This window comes from Chrysochloris asiatica, unplaced genomic scaffold (genome assembly GCF_000296735.1).
Source record: "Chrysochloris asiatica unplaced genomic scaffold, ChrAsi1.0 scaffold00173, whole genome shotgun sequence".
NCBI lineage: Eukaryota > Metazoa > Chordata > Mammalia > Afrosoricida > Chrysochloridae > Chrysochloris > Chrysochloris asiatica.
The window spans coordinates 4,139,496-4,160,180 of NW_006408691.1; the positions used below are offsets into that span (position 1 = coordinate 4,139,496).

General features: G+C 45.9%; 1 protein-coding gene across 1 annotated transcript in view; it reads left to right on the forward strand.

Annotated features, from left to right (window-relative positions):
- The window catches only part of DFFB (DNA fragmentation factor, 40kDa, beta polypeptide (caspase-activated DNase)), a 32,476-nt gene that overhangs the window by 3,979 nt on the left and 7,812 nt on the right, over positions 1–20,685 (forward strand). Inside the window, exons 2-6 of the mRNA XM_006871745.1 lie at positions 3,536–3,662; positions 6,992–7,180; positions 7,712–7,791; positions 12,444–12,614; positions 13,887–13,987. Coding sequence (XP_006871807.1) covers positions 3,536–3,662; positions 6,992–7,180; positions 7,712–7,791; positions 12,444–12,614; positions 13,887–13,987 — 668 coding nt within the window. The remainder of the gene's footprint in view (positions 1–3,535; positions 3,663–6,991; positions 7,181–7,711; positions 7,792–12,443; positions 12,615–13,886; positions 13,988–20,685) is intronic.

Here is a 20,685-nt window from a genome sequence, read left to right on the forward strand (position 1 = left end):
TGCTTTCAAGAGTGGTTGGACCATTTTGCAATCCCACCAGCAATGCAGGAGCGTCCCAGTCTCTTTGCATCCTCACCAGCATTTATTGTCCTATACTATTTTGATCTTTGCTGTTATTGCTGGTGTGAGGTACCTCGTTGTTTTGATTTGCATCTCTCTAATGGTTGCTGCTAACCTCAAGGTTGGCAGTTCAAAACTACCAGCTGTTCGCAAGAGAAAGATGAGGTTTTCTGTTCCTATAAAGATTTATAGCCTTGGAAACCCTATGTAGGGTGGCTGTGAGTCGGAACCGACTCCACGGCATATCACCACCATCACCACCAATGGCTAGTGACCGTGGACATTTCTTCATATATTTGTTGGCTGTCTGGATCTCTTCCTTGGCGAAGTGTCTGTTCATATCCTGTGCCCATTTTAAAATTGGGTTATTTGTCTTTCTCTTGTAGAGGTGTTGTGGTTTCCTATATATTTTAGAAGTTTGTCCCTTGTCTGATGTGTCTTTGCAAAAGATTTTTTCCCATTCTGTGGGTTCCTTTTTTTACTCTTTTGGTGAAGTCTTTTGATGCACATAAGTTTAAAATTTTTAGTATGTCCCAATAATCTATTTTGTTTACTTTTGTTTGTGTAATTTTCAAAATGTTTGGTAGTCTGTGTATTCCCTGAATTCGTGCCCTCACATTTGTCCCGATTTGTTAATTGATGGCCTTCATAATTCTGGGATTCACATTTAGTTTTTAATCCATGCTGAGTTGGTTTTTGTATAAGGCGTGAGGTGAAGGTCTTGTTTCAGTATTTTGCATATCGCTTTGTAGTTCTGCCAGCACCACCTGTTGAAGAGACTATCACCTCCGCATGGCATATATTTAGGCACTTTGTCAAAAATCAGTTGGCTGTGTGTGGATGGGTAAATTTCTGTATTTTCAATTCTGTTCCATTGATCAATGTATCTTTTATTGTACCAATACCAAGCTGTTTTGACCACTGTAGCCATGTAATAAAATTTGAAATCAAGGAGTGAGAGGTTTCAGACATTCCATACTTTTTATGTGGTTTCTACCAACCAGTCCTGGTTTACAGCATCGTGGTTTACAAGTTGAACTGCTAACCATTTGGTCAGCAGTGCAATCTACCAGCCGCTCTGCAGGAGAAGGATGAAGCTTTCTGTTTCTGTAAAGATTTTCAGCCTCAGAAACCCTATACTGGGTCACTATGAGTCAGAACCAACTCTATGGCACACCACCACCATCACCAGCATGAACAACCAGTCCAGAAAACTGTGAATTGAGTGCTAGCATCTAATTTAAAGATTGAGGAAGGGGAGGCACCGAGAGACGTAAGTAACTAAGTAATGTGCCCATGTTGTTGTTAAGTACTGTCAGTTGGTTTTGACTCATAGCAACCCTGTATAGGGTTTCAAGGAGCCGCTGGTATGTGTGAGCTATTGAGCTTGTCATTCAAACAGACCTTACTGCCGAGTGCTTTATCCTACAGCACCGCACATAGCTCCTAAGTCATCAGATTGGCACAAATAACTCTGGGTGCCTTGAACTATTTCATCCTCCACAAGCCACCAGGTCCCCACAGCCCACAGTGCTCCTGACCCCAACCTTCCCTATAGCTCCTGAGCATGGTAGTGGAGCACAGGTGGACTGATGAAGGCATTTAGGACCTCAGCTTTCCTTCTGACCCAGGTCACAACAGCCTGGGCTAGTGGCAGGTTCCTGGGTTCTGGTCATACATTATTGCTAACTGTGTGCTCAAGTTTAAACGGCCATGTCAGCTCTCTTATTATTGTTGCTGTTGTTAAGTGACCCTGTATAGGGTTTCTGAAGCTTTAAATCTTCATGGGAGCATAAAGACTCATCTTTTCCCCACAGAGCCACTGACGGACTCAAACCGCACTTTGTGGTTCTCAGTCCAGTGCTTAATTGTATGGAGCCACCGCACTCCGCACCTTAGTTCTCTGGACCTCTGGAAAATGAATGGGTTGAACTAAGGTAGCCTCCAAAGGTCTTCCTGGCACTGACATTTCCTGAATGGGCTTAACTTGGTCACAGGATTGCATATATTCAGGGTGAAGGTGAAGGTCGGGAGGGGATTGCTGTAAAAATACCTTAATTTGATCAGTGTCCAACAATAGGAAGCAACCTCAGGAAATTAGCATGTAGTGAATTGGTTACACTATTGGCAGAGACGATTCTCAGTCAATAAGATATTCTTCTTCTTGGTGTGGTGCTGTGGGATAAGCATTGGACAGCTAGCCTCGAGGTCAGTGGTTCAAACTCACCAGTTAGTTGCTCCTTGGTCTATACAGGATCGCTGTGAGTCTGAACAGGCACTTAAAAAGAACAACATGAGAAAATGGGAATCCCTGGGCAGTGCAAATGGTTAATGGCGCTCAGCTGCTAACCAAAAGGTTGAAGGGTCACATCTACCCAGATACCTCAGAAGAAAGACCTGGTGATCTGCTTCTGAAAGTTCAGCATTGAAAACCCTGTGGAGCGCAGTTCTGCTCTGACACACGTGGGGTCGCTATGAGTCAGAGCTGATGTGAAAGCAGCTTTTTTTTTTTTCATTTTGTTTGTTTTTTTACTGGTTATGAGAAAATGAAAATGGATTAAGTAGATTTGCCATATAAGTCTTTCGAGAGATGTGTAGTGATTGTCTGTAAGATGTTTACAGGCTTAGTGGAAGCAGTTAACGGACCATTTTCTGTAATCGACTCTATTTTTAGTGCCCTCAAGGAGCTCATTTTTAAAGGGTCTGTGTGGTGAATCTTGCAATGCAAGCAAGCAGTCCCCACTATTTATATGTATTTTTATGTAGCTTTCTATATTTTAGAATGACTTAAAGCAAGTGTCCTCATTTGGGTGCACTGAGTTTTAGACATTGAATGCTTGTCTCAAGTCTCATGTTGAGTTTGATTCTTTTTTTAAAAACTTTTTATTGTGCATTGAATGAAGGTTTGCAGTGCAGATCATCACTTTTACATTGAACAAATCTTATACTTTGCTTCATTACATGTTTTCAGTCCCCTCCATGTATGAAAAGTTAACAGCATTTACCTGTACTCACTTTAACGATTACATTCCTCTCTGTGTCTCCCACTCCCTTCATCTTTCCTCTACTAACATCCCTGTTATATATTGTCTGCCCTGTCACCTATATCAACATGTGTCTGCCCTCTAACCCATAAATAGTCCCCCCCGACCCCCCCGCAACTCTTCCACCTTCCCTAGTAGCCATGATAAATTGTTTCTTTTCTATTTTTTTGTTTGAACAATGTCACAATTTCAAAGTAACAATGGCACACACCCTTCCCACCTCCCATCCCAAACCCTTCACTGTATCTTGAAGCATGAAGTTTTGAATATACTTTGATAATTTTTCTTTTGCTTGGATATCAGGGCTTCTCAGAGGGGCTGTAGCTCACCTGGGCCATAGTTCAAAAACAGCATGTTCTTGTTTTCTGTGGGGACCGTCCAGTCAGTTAGTGACCTGCCTACTCTTCTTCTCCCCTGTTCTCTGCCCTCAGCTCCCTGAGTCTGACTGCCGCCTGTGTTTGTATGAGGATGGCACCGAGTTGACTGGAGACTACTTCCCAAGCATCCCGGACAACTCTGAGCTGGTGCTGCTTACCGCAGGCCAGACCTGGCAAGGCTGTAAGTGGGGAGCCTCTACAGTGGGCAGGGAGGCTTGAGGTGCTGGGGGTTCTACACTGGGACAGGGGTTGGGGAGGGCTCTAAAGTTTAGATGTAAGGAAGGAAGACCTTGGAGTCCATGGTGGACAGTACCACACTTAGTTGGTCAAGTATAAGTCATCTTGCTGAGGAACTCACTTGTTCAGGTAGTTTTACATCTTTTTTGTTTTAAGATCCTTTATGTTTCTGTTCCCTCGGGGTGTCCTGTTGTGTGTCCATTCCAACTCACAGACATCTTGTGGGACAGAGTGGAAGTGCCCCAGAGGGTTTCCAAGGCTGTCATCTTTACAAAGAAAGCAGACTGCCACAGCTTTCTCTCATACAGCGACTGGTGGGTTCGAGTGTCCTAGTAACTTCCAAGGGCAGAATGGAGAGATTCCGGCAAGGGCCTGAGGAGTTTTGTGGCCAAGGCACTGTTCTGCCCTGCTATTGGGCTAATGCATCTTTCTCCAGGGAGTGGCAGGAGCTCATCTGATACTTGGCTGTGTTCTCTGATGATGCTTGCTGAGATGCTTTTCTCAGGACTTGAGTTGGGGGACACCCTTATCTGGAGGTTTCTCTGAGAAATAGTTTTTTGGCAATCTGCTACTATAAAAATTTATAACCTTGGAAATCCTGTGGGGTAATTTTACTCTGTCTTGTAGGCTTGTTGTGAACTGGACCTGACTCGATGGTGGTAGAATTTTTTTTTTTTCCTGTCTGTGTCTAAGACTCAGGGTGCAGGTCTCATCTTCCAGATCCAGCTGATGGCAAGTTCCCAGGCCTGTCACTTGCTCCTCATTCATGAACTGAACAGGGCAGAGCTGCTTAACCCTGCTGATGAGAAACATGGCTGTATGTCCCACCTTGCCACCTCAAGGGTCTTCTGAGGGGTCATGTGTCAGGAGGTGTGTCTGCTGCCCTAGGAAGGCAGTGGGCGCTCAGATGAATGGAGGTACAGGTTTTACGTCCCCCGCTGCAGTAACAGAAAGACAAGCCCAGGAGGGCAGCCCTTGTCCAGAGGCTGTCTGGTGGTGATTGATTGGAAGAGGACAGGCTAGGGCCTGTGCTGTCTGGCTAACTCTGTCCCTCTGCACCCATTCTCTGTATTTCTTGCTACTTCTCACTTTCTCTCTCTTTCTATCTATTAGTTTGTCTTCCTCTCTCCCCTGGGGCCATGGGTCCTTTTCCTTAATAGACTTCAGTCTTTTTCAAAATCATATTAGGTATTTTAGTTTCTTTGCCTCTCCATGTGAAATTTATTGCGGAGATGCTTTTCTCAGGCCTTGCCTATGTTGTTGTACTTAAGTGCCATTGAGTTGGTTGTTGTTGTTGTTAAGTACATGGTTCTGACTCATAGCAACCCTGTGTAGGGTTTTCACGGAGCAGCTGGTGAATTTGAACTGCCGACCTTGTTGTCAAGTGCTTATCCTACAGCGCCACACCAGGACTCCAATATTGCCTATATCTACAAAATATTCTGCTGGGATTTTGATATGAGTTGTGTTCAACGTGTGTATCAGTTTGGACAGAACTGATCTCTTTACTCTGTTGAGTCTTTTTATCCATGAACATAGTATGCTTCTCCACTTATGTAGACTATCTCTGATTACTTTCATCAGTAGTTTGTAGTTTTTTTTTAAGTATTCAAATCTTCTGCATGTTTTGCTAGACTTAAGCCAAAGTATTTTATTTTTTTGAAAAATTATAAATGCTACTTTATTGTAAATTTTGATTTAAAAAAGAAAAAAAGCTTTCTGTTGTGAATTGATTGAAGGTTTACAGAGCAGATCATCACTTCTACATCCAACAAATCATGTATTTCATTTCATTATAATGGTTGCAATGCCCCGCCTGTACCATCAGTTAACAGTCTTTACCCCTAATCACTTTCCCTCTTGCATTCCTCCTTGTGTCTTTTGCTGCCTTCATCTTTCCTCTGCCAACCTTGCTCTTGTTTTATATTGCCTTCCCCATCATCCATGTTAACATGTGCCTACCCTCTGTTGTTGTTCTTGTAAGTGCCTTCGAGTCGCTTCCAACTCATAGCAGAAACAGCTTTAAAGGAGCAGCTGGTGGCTTTGAACTGCTGACCCTGTGGTTCGCAGGGCTGATCCTACAGTGCCAAACTAGGAGTCTACCCTCTAGTCCATGAATAATCTTCCCTTCCTTGCCACCCCTGGTAACCATCTTAGAGTGGTTCTTTTATTAAGAAATGCAGTTGATGTGTGAATGCTGATCTTATATCCTGTGCCCTTGCTTAACTCCTTGATTAGTTCTACTAGTTTAGATTCTGGGAGGTTTTGTGTGTAGATCATCAAGCCATGTGTGTTAGGGCAGTTTTGTTTCTTTCTTTCCAGTCTATATGGCTTTTACTTCTTCTTTTTTTCTATTGCCCTTGTCTTGAAGATACAGCCTGGGCCTGGGTTCTTCTGGATGATACAGGTGCCTTATGTCATCTAGAAGAGGAGGTGGCCAAGGGCTAAGGATGGGCAAGATGTTCCTTATCCTGCCCCCAGCTGTGATGTGTGGCTGTCTGGGGTTGGTCCTTATCCTGCAGCTGGCCTGTACCCCAAGTAAAGTGTATTCAGATGCAAGTGCCTTGTGAGGAAGCCCCAATTTTCACTGAGAACATAGTTTTCATCTTCTACTTGTGAAACAGTTAAACCTTTGACTGCTAACCTAATGCCACTTTGAACCTACCCACTGGTTCTGCAGAAAAAGCCCGGGATCTCCTTTAAAGAATTTGTTGTTGTTATTAAGTACCACTGAGTTAGTCCCGACTTAATAGCGACCCTGTGTAGGATTTTCAAAAGGGTGACTGGTGGGTTTGAACTGCCAACCTTGTGGTTAGCAGTCTGGTGCTTATCCTACAGTGCCACGTCAGGAGTCTTTTTAACAATTGTAGCATAGGAGACCCCATGGGGGCAGTTCTGCTCGGTCACTTGGAGACACTTTGAGTCACAAGCTGACTTGAGGGCACCCTACAATAATAATAACAATAGCTGTCAAGCTGGTAGCGAGCTTGAGAAGATGCCGGACGTGCTGCTGAGTGCTAAGTGCTTCTGCAGGGGTCAGGACATTGGTGTGCTGCTCTGAGTGGGAGGAAGACTGCAGCTGAGATCTGAGTCACAAAGTCCCCACAGAAACTGCCCTCACCCCACTCTGAGCAGCACTGTGGGCATTTGGCACCTGCTGTTGGCTGTGCCCAGCCTCTGATGATGGCGCTAGGCACCGGAGGAGCCTTCCTTCTGTGCTCTGTAGGCGTCCCAAGGACTGTGTGTCCTCCTGTTTTCCTTTTCTGGTGGCAGATGCCAGTGACATCGGTCGATTCCTCAGTGTGTTTCACAAGCCACACGAAGGCATCATCCAGACGGCCCGGCAGTTACTCTCCGACGAGAAGTCTCCACTGAGGCAGAAGCTGCTGGCGGACCTCCTCCACAACCTCAGCGAGAACATCACAGCCGAGACCAGGGTTGAGGACCAGCCATGGTTTGAGGGTGTGCCGTGGACTCATGCTCGTGCGAGGGAGTCGGGTGGGGGCGTGCGCTAACGCAGAGCCAGGGATGCCAGGATTCACTGGATTCTATTCAATGACTGCTGGTTCCTGCATGGCTCCTCTGGGGATAGGGCTGGGGACCCTAAAGAAAGTACTGCTAAGTGGGGGCTTGGCAAGGACTTCTGAGCCTGCTTGTTCTACACAACACAGGCCACAGAGTCCAGGGCAGCCCTCGGCTACTCTGAGAAATGATACTCCTCTCAGAAAAAAGGGTTTGAGGTACCCACTGGGCAGATCCCCTCGTTGTTGTTTGAGATGCCCCATATGGGTACACCAGAAGAATCTGCCGCTGCTAAAAAGCAGAGATCCCAAGTACATCACTCCCAGAATCCTTCTCAATGTGAAGGAACTTGACCCTCTGCCTTGTCCAGCCCAGCAGAGCAGCACTTTTAGTGCCTGGGCACGCACAGACCACAAGGGAACCAGGCCTGCTCCCGTGGGACCCACAGAGGTCTTCTTTTCTTCCTCTCAGGTTTGGAGTCCCGATTTAGGAACAAGTCAAGCTATTTGAGATACAGCTGCGAGAGCCGGATCCGGAGTTACCTGAGAGAGGTGAGCCCATGTTGATGCCAGGGAAGCTGGGTGGTTTAAGAGGCTGCTTGCCCACCTCAGAGAGCTTCTCATCCCATGGTGGGGGCAGAAGTTGGCGGTGCCGTCTCCCTTGGTACTTGTGCTCACATTCTCAGCTTGCTTTGAAGAAAGAAGCCAGCACACTGCTTGCTTTCCCCAGAGAAGTACATGTGTTCACAGCTTTTGTCTACTCGGTTTCCTGCTCTGTTGTAGCGTGTAACTTCCATTTTCTTCAGTGGATGATGTGGGAGTCTTTCCTGGGACTGGCTCCCCTAGTTTGGAATTGTCTATTTCTAGAAGCTTCCAAGCCCAGCCTTTCTCCTCTATAGTTTTTGAGCAGAGCCAACCTTTGAATGCCTTCATCTATCTGGTTCTCCATTCTGAGATGATCTTACCCGTATCAACCTCTCTTCTCTGCCCACCATTAGCTCTGACTGATGTCTACACGGTTGGGTAGTAGCCTTTCTCTTGCTCAGACGTTCATTTATTTCCCTCTCCTGTGGTGAAATGAGGCTGCCTGACCTCCGGGAAGAATTGGAAAAGGCTGAGTGAAGTTTGTTGCATGGAATGCTTTTTCCAGGCTCTTTGAGTAATGGTTGGGTCTGAGCTCCGACTCTGTGGGCTAAATAGAGTCACTCCCCCCTGGTCTCAGAGATGTGAGAAAGAGACAGATGTGGATTTCAATTGGAAACGCTCCCCGAGGAAAGTGCTCTTAGCCTTCAAGAAGAAATCAGTCCTTGGGTCCATTGCCCCTAGTGTGATCTCTATTTGGCTTCCCTTTCAACAGAGAAATAGACCCAGTTGACAAATGAAGTTCAAAGTAAGAGAGAGCCATGGAGTGGGACCACTGGAGTGTGCCGGTGAATAGAGGGAGAATTGGACCCATTCTGGGGCAATTTAGTCGCGTGTGCCTTGCACTTCACCCGTAAATTGGGTTTTGTGCAACTCCTTTCTCATCTCTTAAAATGAGACGAGGGGAAGTGGGTGGGCTTGGGGCTGTCTCCAGAAGTGACTCTCTGGGCTCAGACCTTTGGACCTGTGAGCCACATGTTCCTGGAAATGTGCCTGGAACTAGAAGCCAAGCAGGGTGCCCCGCTGTGCTCTATCTGCTCTGGTGTTCCCGGGGCTCTCAGCTGCCAGTCCCCTGGGTGGTGTGGGAGCATGATGGTGGGGCCTGCTGAAGAAATGCTGAGGATTTCTTCAGCATTGCAGATAGAAGCTCACAGCACAGCCTGTGGGTTTCTGTCTGTCTAGAATGACTTCTGCCTTTTGACTTACGTAGTTGGAGGTGAACTATGAGACCATCTTTTTTTTTTTTTAATTTTTATTGTGAATTGAGTGATCGTTTACTTGGGAGAGCATCGGTTTTACACTCATCGTTTTTCATTGCAATGATTACAGTCTCCGCTGTGCATCATTACTTAGCAGTATTTCTTCTATTCCACCCCCCTTTTTTTTTCCGGGGGGATGTACACAAAAACACTCAGGATTATATGATAATTTAAACACCCAAAGTGCACATTCTGCAAATCTGCCTGCTGGCCGCCAGCTCTCAGTCCCTCTCTTCCCCTGAATCTAGAGTCCTCAGCTGCTCCCTCTCTCCATGTCTCCATCTCTGCCTCCATCTCTGGTGTCACTGCTTCTCTGGGTAGGGTCCCGTATTCCACTTGTGCTCTTCTCCCTTGATGGTCGTAGGGTCTTCTGTTTCTGGACTGTAAGATTAACCACTCCCCCATTTTTGTTATAAAACTCCTACCTTTACAGTTGTGACAGTCTTAATTAGTCATGATAACAATTACTCACTATTGAATCATAAGACTCTTATCCCCATCTCTTTTCACCAGACCCATCTAGACAAGATGAAAACTATTCATTGGGGATTTTGCCTTTTGCCTTCCCCACACACTCTGAAACTAAACTCCCTCTTGAAACTTTATAAGCTAGTCACTTCGTGCCTTTATAGCCCTCCCATTTTAGATAGCCAATGTCTTAAGTTGCTCTGAAGCCATCTTGATCCTCAGCTTTTCAGGGGGCACTTCCACACACTCCCTTTACCACCCCCCCCCCCAACTCCTTGATGCCCCCTATACCCAGCTATGCATCCGACCTTGATTTTAATTTTGTTTGGAGGAAACCAAACTCAAATCAGTGTGAAAGCCTGGTTTGGAGAAGAAAACGCCTCCTGGCACCCTATCCCTCACCACTGAATGGACACACACTGCACACATCCGTGCCGAGCACGCTCTCTCTTTCCTGGACTGTCTCGCAAGCGTCCCTGACAGCCATCCTGCTCGGGACTGGCCAACCTGCAGTTCCACCTTCCACCTTTGTGCTCTCCACTCACTCTGTGGGGCACCAGCCCCCGAGAATTCTGTGGCTGCTCCTTGCTCCTGTGGGACCACAAACCCCTCAAGGAGAGTCTGCAGTCTCTTTGCCTCCATGGACTCTCTCAGCCCCACACTCACTCACCCATGCGGTGGTCTTCACTGTTCCACTGAGTATGGTCAGCATGCCGGGTGGTGGCTTGTAGGTAGTGGCCTTGCCCACCTGCCTCTTCTCCAGGCACTGGGGCATACAGGGGAACTAGGACGTTGTCTCAGCTGTCTAGTGCTGCTATAACAGAAATTTATTTTCTCACAGTTTAGTTGTCTAGCCTCTCATAGGTTAGTTGTCCAAACTCAGGGTGACAACTAGAAAGCATTTCCTGTCATCTCTGGGGGATGGTCCTTGTCTCTTTTCAATATCTGTGGGTCCAGCACTTCTTAGAGATCTCCTTATGTCTTGGCATCAGTCTTCCTCTGGGTCTAGGACGTTCTCAGCGCAGCAACCCTGGGTCCAAAGGACATGCTCTGCTCCTGGCTCTTCTTTCTTGGTCGTCCTGAGGTCTCTTGTTCTCTGCTTTCTTCTCTCACTTCTGTCTTGTAAGGTTAAGGGTGATGCACGCCATGCCCCAGGGAAACTCCCCTTATACAGGATCAGGGCTGGGACTTGAATCAAGATGTTGCATCTCACCCTAGTCTTGCCTCGTTAACATAACAAACATAAAAGAATCCTCATTAGCAATAACAACAAAAATGAATCCTACTTCATTAACTACTAAGGTGCACCTGACCCAAACCATGGTATTTTCAATAACCTCACATGCATGTGAAAGTTGGACAGTGAATAAGGAAGACTGTAGAAGAATTGATGCAATTGAGTTACGGGGCTGGAGGAAAATATTGAAAGTGCCATGGACTGCCAAAAGAACAAATAGATCTGTGTTGGAAGAAGTGCAGCTAGAGTGCTCCTTAGATGGCTAGACTTCATCTCTCATACTTCAAACATATCGTCAGGAGGGATTAGACCCTGGAGAAGGATATCATGCTTGGTAAAGTGGAGGATTGGAGAAAGGAGATGACCCCCAACTAGATGGATTGACTCAGTGGCAATAGCAATGGGGTCAGGTGTAGCAAAGACTGTGAGGCTCCGACAGAGTTTCATTCTGTTGTGCATAGGGTCACTGAGTCAGTACCGATTCAATGGACAACAATAACTTCATTAAGTACAGGAAAAGATTAGGATTTACAGCACATGGAACAATTACGTCAGATCCCAGAATGGAGGACTATACTGCACAATACTGAGAATCGTGACCTAGCCAAGTGGACACCTCAGTTCTGGAGGTCACAATTTAATCCATGAATGTTACCCAGAATCGGAGTTCATTATCGATCCGTGACCAGAGTCAGCTGGGGCTTAAATAGCTTTGCAGGATCCAGGCAGACCTGGGATGTGGCCAGGGTCACCCCATTTTCACTTGGTCCTTCCTTTCACTAGTCCACCCCTCTGCAAACCTGTTCCCATCTTCTTGTGTCCCCTTGGCCACTCTGGCCTCTGTCTGTACTGCATCAGAGTTCCACCTTTTTCATCACGATACCACTAGCATGTGGAGGGGGTGTGACCTATCCAGCTGTTCCACAGGCTCAGCCCTGCTCTGCTCTGCTCGGGGCTCACCCAACCCTGGGGGCAGCGGAGTTGCTGCCATTTTCTTCAGGATCTCCTTGGTCTCTACAAGGACTTGGTAAGGGTCCTTATTCCCTTTAAACTCCTTACCTGGTTCATTTAATTTATACTCACGAGTCTTCATTCTTCTTTTCTCCAAATACAATGGCTCCTGCTCCTTCACATCACTGCTGCTCATCTGAGAACAGTCCAGCTACTAACACTTACTGGTGATGGTGGTTGGGTGCTATGGAGTTGGTTCTGACTCATAACGACTCTATAGGGTTTCTGAGGCTGCAGATCTTTACAGGAACAGAAAGCCTCTTCTTTCTCCCCTGGAGCTGCTGATAGTTTTGAATTGATGACCTTGCGGATAGCAGCCCAGCTTGTAATCCACTATGCTACGGGGGGCTGCTTACTCTCAACTTCGGTGCACCAGGTGTTATTAATAGAACGTTTTCATAGGCTCGGATGAATTTCCTAGGGTCAGACTGCCAGTGAGTGGCAGAGTGGACCGCTGTGCATAGTGTAGCCTCAGGCAGAGTATACCCCCAGGCATAGCATCTGCTCAGTTAAGATGTGGGGGGTGTTGGATGGCCCAGAGCTGGGTCTTCTGGAAGCAGTGCTTAGTGGACTCCTTGATTCCTCAGGTGGTGGCGTATGCCTCTGTGGTGAGTGCTGAGGCCCAGGAGGAGTACTCTCGGATCCTCGGCCACATGGGCCAGAAGCTGAAGTCCGTGCAGTACCATGGCAGCTACTTTGACAGAGGGGCCCAGGCAGACAGCCGCCTCTGCACACCGGAAGGCTGGTTTACCTGCCAGGTGAGCTGTGTGCTAGGCATGGTGTTGAATTCCTGACCATAGGGAGATTCCTGCATCGTAGGAGAAAGACACATGAATCATCAAAGGTGCAGTCAGTTGGTGCTGGAACCGGCAGTGCCTGGAGTAACACTGCCCGTCCTCTGGAATGCTGGGGTGGAGTCAGGAGGGCTGCAGGGAGGAGGCGACACTTGGAGACCTGAGCTTTGAATGGTTCATGGGGGTTGGTGGAGTGGGCAGCACCCCAGGCTGAGTTGGATTAGGCAGCGCTAGCTGGGGCTGGGTAGCATTGGGTGCTAGGCCCATGGGTATACTGGAGCACAGGGTGGCAGGGTGAGGAGGTAGCAGGCGGTGTGGTGGTCGATGAATGCAGGTGCTGAGTTGCCAGGAGCTGAGCAAGTTGAGCAGGGCAGTCCAAAGTCAGCGTCTCTCCCCAGTGACCCAGCCTCTGGATTATGCTAACGGGGGAAGTGCCGGAAACCACACGGAGTGGATGGAACCACATGGAAGCCACATGGAGGGGAACAGCCTGGCATGATGGTGTGCGATTGTGGAAGTGTTGTGAGGATGTGGACGATGCAGTGTCCCAGCGTGGGGACACAGGAGATACCAGGAAGGGAAGCTGTCAATTGTAGCAAATGACAGTATGCTCACGTGTGCCCGTGGGGAACTCAGATCATGACATTAGGGGTTGTTATTAGGTGCCCTCGAGTCAGTCTGGACTCATAGTGACCCTGTATAGGATTCCCAAGGTTGTAAATCCCTGTGGGCACAGAAAACCTCATCTTTCTCCTGAGGTGCCTTGGTTGGTGGGCTTGAACCACCAACCTTGTGATTGATTTACAGCCCAGTGCTTATCCGACACAGTCACCACTGGGGGACTGACTCCAAAGGCAGTATTCTTTATCCGCTAACAGCAAACGTTACCAGGGACTAGATGTTCCACTGGGCATACTTTCCAGTAGAGCTGTTTGTGTGACTCCCCACGTCGGATGTGATGGTGGCATCCCTGGGTGCTGCAAATGGTTAACCCGCTTGGCTGCTAGCTGAGAGGCTGGCATTTCGAGCCAATCAGAAGTGCCTTGAAATAAAGGCCTAGCGATCTACTTCCAAAAATCAGTCACTGAGCACTCTGGGGAGCACAGTTCTGCTTTGACACAGGACGCTGCCATGAGTCGGCATTGACTCCACAGCTGGTAGTGGTAATGGGATGGCGGAAGTCAGCGGGCGGCAGACTCGCTCCATGGCCTCTCACCGCTTCTCTTTGGCATCCAGGGCCCTTTTGATATGGACGACTGCTTGTCCAAACACTCCATCAACCCCTACAGCAACAGAGAGAGCAGGATCGTCTTCAGTACCTGGAACCTGGATCACATGTAAGTACAAATCACGGGAGAGCTTCAGTGAGCATTGCTTGTAAAATCTGTGATTGCGGGTCCCAGTGGTTTGCTTTGAACTGCAGTGGGCTCTGAAAAAGATCCTGCCCACAGTCGTGTGCCCTGGAGCATGCCCTGGCTCAAACCTTGATTCCCAGTGGTGAGGATGGTGGGTATCACAGAGCTGCTGGGAAGGGGGGGTCTTGCTGTGTACGTGTTTCAGGCTCGAATCAGGATGAGCTTAGTAAACAGTATTCTTTGCTGTTCTGCGGTGTCAGGCTTTTCTTGTTTAAATAGGATGGGCAGCTGTAGTTGTTGATTGCCATCTAGTCAGTTTCATCTCACAGTGACCCTGATAGGGTTTCTAAAGAGTGGCTGGTGGGTTTGAACCGCCGACCTTCTGGTTAGCTACCCAGTGCTTATCTATACCAGCACATCTTGACTAGCAGGGCTGTTTTTATATCCCTGTAAGTCCTGTGACAGCTCACTGTACCAATAAGGCCAAAATAGAACATTTCATTCCTTGACGATCCTTGTACCATCACCCCAGCTTTATGAAGACAAAGAAAGATCTTCCAATGCCCGTACAATGCCTGTATTACTTTTCAGATCCAGATTTTTGGTGAAAAATTACAAGCATTATATAGTTGAATTCTCCTTTTCTCCCTTCCTCTCCCCAGTCCCCTCTTTTTGTCTCTCCACATCAGCCAGGGTAACCGCTGTCCTGAAATTGGTGTGTGTGTCTCCTTCAGATACTTGTTTAAAAGATAATGGGATTTTTCCTGCAAACAATTTGAAGCCTCCTTGTACCTTTGCCATTTCCGTATGTATTCAAAACCTATACAAATGGTATCATATTCCATTACTCATTCTAATACTGCCCTGGTGAGTGCATATGCAGATTTGGTTCATTCTCTCTAGCATGTGTAGACAGTTTCTGTTTTGAATAGACTGTCATCTTAACAGCCATTTCTATACTGGGAGATAGGTTTTTTATAGTTTCTCACAACTGCAACAACTCTGACATGAACACTCTTCTGTGTCTGCTGGTTCCGGACTGTTGAAAGTGTGGCCTGCTGACCAGCAGCATCAACATCAACTAGGAGCTTGCTAGGGAGGAGGTTGTTCAGGCCTGGCCTGGGACCTGCTGCATCAGAATCATCACCTCATTCAGCTGCCCCCTAATTCATCCTCTGGGTGCACACTCAGCGGTAAGGAGCCCGGTCCCAGGGAAAGTACCTGGCCTTTTGGGCCGCCCCTCTCCACCTTCCCTACTGGTTCCTAGGCTCCAGTTGACATGCTCAACAGCTGTGTGAGTTCCCATTACCCACTCTCTGCCAGCACATGGTCTCCTACTTTTGTGCATTGTCTAATCTGATGGGCAAGAAACAGATTCACCTGCTTTGCTTTTCCTTTTCCATATGATGAGGAAGGCTGAGAATTGTAATCACAAAAGGAGCCATATGACATGCAGTGATGCTCAAAGATGGTCCCCTGGCTCTCCTGACCTACTGAGGGAGAGAGGGGACATCTGTCTTTCTACCAGATATCACCAAACTTAAAAAATCAAACCCCCTGCCATCAACTCCATTCTGACTCACAGCAACCCTCTATAGGGTTTCCAAAGCTGTAAATCTTTTTTTTTAAAAGCTTTTATTGTGAATTGAGTGATAGTTTACATGGGAGAACATCGGTTTTGCACTCATCCTATCATATTTCATTTCATTGCAATGATTACAATCTCCTCCATGCATCAACATTTGACAGTATTTGCTTCTTTCTATTCCCTCTTTTTTGTTTCTTTGTTATTTATTTTTCTTTGATTTAGGGGGGGATAGGTTTGATTTTGATGTGAAGCTTCTTCCCTCCCAGTTGGTATTTTGAGCTACTACATCCATTAGTATAGGTCAAGTTCATCAGATTGTAGCATTTTGTCCCTTTTTCTTTATATCAAATTTCTTTATCTAGAAGTGCTTTTATGATTTTTTCAAATAGGCCTTTTCATACCATTCTGCTCTTTCATTATTAGATTTCTTTTTAATCATTCATGCTGAGCAGATTTATTTGTGTGGTGTTGTTTTTATTTTTTCAGATTGTTTGAGCATCAGTGGTTCTTGTGGTGAGACTGTTACTTTTGCATTGATCTGGCTTGTGTTGGTGATGTCTCTTATGCTATTTGTAACTTTGACTTCTGAGTCATCTTCACTGGGATGTTTTTTGCGCCCCGTAGACATCCTTTGTACACTGGCTTGTCAGAATGTTCCTACAGAGTAATTTTGCATTTGCTTCTGCTAGAGGACTGTGTTTCAAGTGGTTCTGGAATAATTATATATGAGCTTCTTGCTTGTCGTTCCTGTACCTTGGTGGTGGTGTAAATTTGGACTGTATGCCCGTGTGATATAAGCCTAAGGCCCTGACTTTTTGCATGTAGTTGTAGAAGTTGGTTATGGTGGTGAAATAACTTACCTTATGGGGTCTTTTGTCTGGGTTTGGAAAAACAGCTTAGGACATTTTTCTTCCAAAGCCCTGAGGAGTTGTTACCTTTGCCTTCATTCTTTTTTCTTTTAAGAAGCAACCTGAAGGGGAGGAGATCCCAGTTGGTTTTCTACCCCTGAGAGCATTATGAGGGATTCCCGGGTTGATTGACATCTCCCCGATTAGTTGTGAACAACTAGACGGTTTGATACTTTCTGTCTGACCCTGGGCTGCAATCTACTCTGTGACTAGTCTATTTTACATACCTTGCAAGGATTGGTCAATTTGTTATGCAAGTAGTGGCTTGAAAATCTACCCAATAGGATAGCTCACCTAGGGGATTGGTCAGTTTATGAAGGCCAGGTCTTGAAATTGACAAAGGAGTGTGCTTGTACAAGCAGCCAACCCCACACAGGATTTCTGAAGGAAGAGAGAAACACAGAGAGAAAGGAGGTTAAAGAGCTGTAATATGGGTCAAGGGTTGTAACACTGAAGATGGTGAGAGTTCCAGCAGGAATGCTGAGGCAGCACCAGCGATGATGGCAGAAAACAGTTGTTGGGAGAGCAAATTGCTACTGACTATGAGCTGGGCCAGTTAGCGCTGGAAAGATAGATGGCAGGGGGCCAAGGCAGAGGGGCCTGAGTGCTTGCTTGGCTGAGCAGGGCCTTTCATGGCTGAGAGGGGGCATCTATGGCCAAGAGAAGGACTGGCGTGTAAAGCACAGAGAAGTTTCTACATGCGTTTCTAATAGGGGTCAGTTGATATCTTATTGTTTTGATTTGTATCTCTTGGTGGGGAGCTGTACAATAAGCACGGAACCACTAACTGAAAGGTCAGCGATCCACTAGCTGCTCCTTGGAAACCCTATAAAGGGTAGCTATGAGTCAGAATGGACTCAGCGGAACTTAACAACAACGACAATGGTGTGGCACTGTAGGATCAGCACTGGACTGTGAACTGCAAGTTTGGGAGTTCAAACCCATCAGTCACTCCTTGGAAACCCTATACAGGGTAGCTATGAGTCAGAATAGACTCAGCGGAACTTAACAACAACCACAATGGTGTGGCACTGTAGGATCAGCACTGGACTGTGAACTGCAAGTTTGGGAGTTCACACCCACCAGTCGCTCCTTGGAAACCCTATACAGGGTTGCTATGAGTAGGAACCCACTCAATGACACTTAACAACAACAATGGCTAATGATGTTGAATATCTTTTTATGTGCTTATTAGTCATTTGAATATTCGTTTTGGTATACCATCTACTTCAAGTTCTTTGCTCATTTTCTAATAGGGATTTTTGCTTTTTTGTTGTTCAGTTGTTGAGGTTATATATGCATTTTTGATGTTAGGACCTTATCAGATAAATTTTTTAACTTGTAGACTGTCTTTTTGCGTTGTTGATATACAAAAGTGAACTATAATGTTTTAAAAGTGAAATCTTGTGTTGGGCATTTCTCTGTGTTGTAGGAGAGAGGAATTGTCCAAACTGGTTTTGTTCACTGTCTTGCCTTCAAAAAGGTCCAATCAAGACCTTGAGGGAATCCGCTGGGCCAGTTAAATTCAAGGCAGAGAGGTCAGCTCAGAAGGTTATGGTGACTGTGTTTGGGACTACTAAGGGTTACTCTTTTAAATATATATGTTTTGTTTTTTTTTATTGTAAACTGAGTGATAGTTTACATGGGAGAACATCGGCTTTACATCATTGTTTCATTGCAATGATTACAATCTCCTCTGTGTGTCATCATTCATCAGTATTTCCTTCTGGTTGGGGGATGTACACAAAAACACTAAGGAGTCTATAATAATTTACACAGCCAAAGGGCACATTCTGCAAGCCTACCTCCTGGCTGCCAGCACTCAGTCCCTCTCTTTCCATGAGTCTAGAGTCCTCAGCTGCTCCCTCTCTCAATGTCCTCATCTCTGCCTCCATCTCTGGTGTTGCTGCTTCTCTGGATAGGGTCCCACATTCCACTTGTGCTCTTCTCCTTTGATTGTCTTAGGGTCCTCTGTTTCTGGACAATAAGATTAACTACTCACCCATTTTTGTTACAAAACATTTTGTTAAAAACAGTTGCAATTAGTCATGATAACAATTACTCACTATTGAATCAAAAGAATCTTATCCCCATCTCTTTTCACCAGACCCATCTAGACAAGATGTAAACTATTCAATGGGGACTCCATCTTCCCCCGCACACTCTTAAACTAAGCTCTGTCTTAAAAACTTGTAAGCTAGTCACTTCGTCCCTTTATTACCCCCTCATTTTAGGAAGCCATTGTCTAAGTTGCCCGTCCTTCTCTACCCTGTGTACAGAAGGGATAGCATTGATATTTAATGTGAAGACTCCGTCCCTCTCTGTTGGTATTTAGAGCTACTACCTCCATGAATATAGGTCAGGTTCATCAAACTGTGGTAATTTACACTTGTTCAAAAATGGTTTATCTTCCTCTAGTTGAGTTCTGATTATCAAGCCATCGAGGCTAGGTCAAATGGGTACTATTTGTAAGTTTGGGCATCTCCCCTCACTTCGTATTGGCTGGATGCTTCACTCTCAGCTCTACCAAGGGTTACTCTTGATAGATTTTCTCAAAGGAAACAGGAGGATCATGGGGAGCTTATTAGGAAGAAGTTTTAAAGAAAATTGAGAACTGTATTGGTGAGAAAAGGCCAGGAAAGTTGCACTAAGGAATATTTTTCCATCGGGATAATACACCTACTCATTGAGGGGAGCAAAGGTGGTCCTATGAGAATTTTGTTGGGAAACTTTACCCCATGTGCCCTACAACTCTGCTCTTGCCCCTTCAGACTTCTTTTTGTTCCCCACACAACAACAACGACATTTATGAGGAACATGACGAGTCCCCCGAGGATGTCAGAACTCCAGTTTGGTTGTGATGTAAATTAAAGAGTGCAGAATTCTTTGGGGAAGGGTTGTTGTTGTTAAGTGCAGTTGAATCTGTTCCTACCCATAGCAACCCTGTATAGAGTTTCCGAGGAGCAGTTGGTGAGTTTGAACTGCTGACCTTGTGATTGAAACTGACCTTGCGGTTCAGCGCATTAACCCGTAGCACCACACCAGGGAATGGTTGTTGTTGTTGTTGTTAGGTGCCATAGAGTTGGTATCAATCCATAGCTACCTTATGCACAGCAGAACGAAACATTGCCTGATCCTGGGCCAACGTCACCACTGTTGCCACGCTTGAGTCCATCGATGTTGCCACTTGGCTAATCCATCTTGTTGGGGGTCTTCCTCTTTTTCTCTGACCCTCCACCTTACAAAACATGACATCCTTCTCCAGCGACTGTTCCCTTCTGACAATATGTTCGAAGTATGAGAGACAAAGTTTGGCCATCCGGCCTCCAAGGAGCACTCTGGCTGCACTTCTTCCAAAACGGATCTATTGGTTCTTTTGGCAGTCCATGGCACTTTCAGTATTCTCCTCCAACATCACAACTCAAATACCATCTTGTGGTGGAGAGCCACTAATTTGGAGCATTCCCCCATTTAGTTCTTGGAAAAAAAGACGCTCTATCTTTTTTATCATTCTCATTAGAGACCTTCACATCTAACTGGTGCTCCTTTAAGGACCCACTTTGGGGTTTATACCTGTTTTCTGCACTTATCATATTACTCACACCTTTTCTTGTCCTTACGTTTGTTTCATCTGCTTGATCTGTCTTTGTCTGAGTGGGGTGTGCTGATGCCTCCCACTTTGATTGTAGTGGTCTTTCATTTTGGACCAAGTTTCACCTTACATAATTTGAGGAGCTGTTACCAGTTGCATATCCCCATGGGGTTGTTAAAGGTTTCTGTGTGTGAAGTATTCCTTTTTATCTTAAGAAAAGATTTGTGGTTGTTTGTTTTGTTTTGTTTTTGTCTTAAAGCTGTGGTTCTCAACCTTGAATGAACAGTGGGATCAGCTAGGGAAAGATCGGGGGCCTAGCTCCCCCTTGCAAATTCTCTTTGATTTACTGTGAAGTGTGGCCTGAACATTAGGGATTTGGGGAAAACTTGTAGGTAATGAGAATGGGTGTCTTTATGAACTTGTCCTTTTTTTTCATGTTGATATTGCTACACAAAACTTCCTTTGGCTACAGTTGTATGATACACATTTCCTCCATGTTTGTTTTTATCCCTTCCCCAGCCTTGTGTTTCAGACATGTTCTTGTAAACTGCCTATGAGTTTAGTTTTTGTCTCTTTCTTTCTCTATCCAATC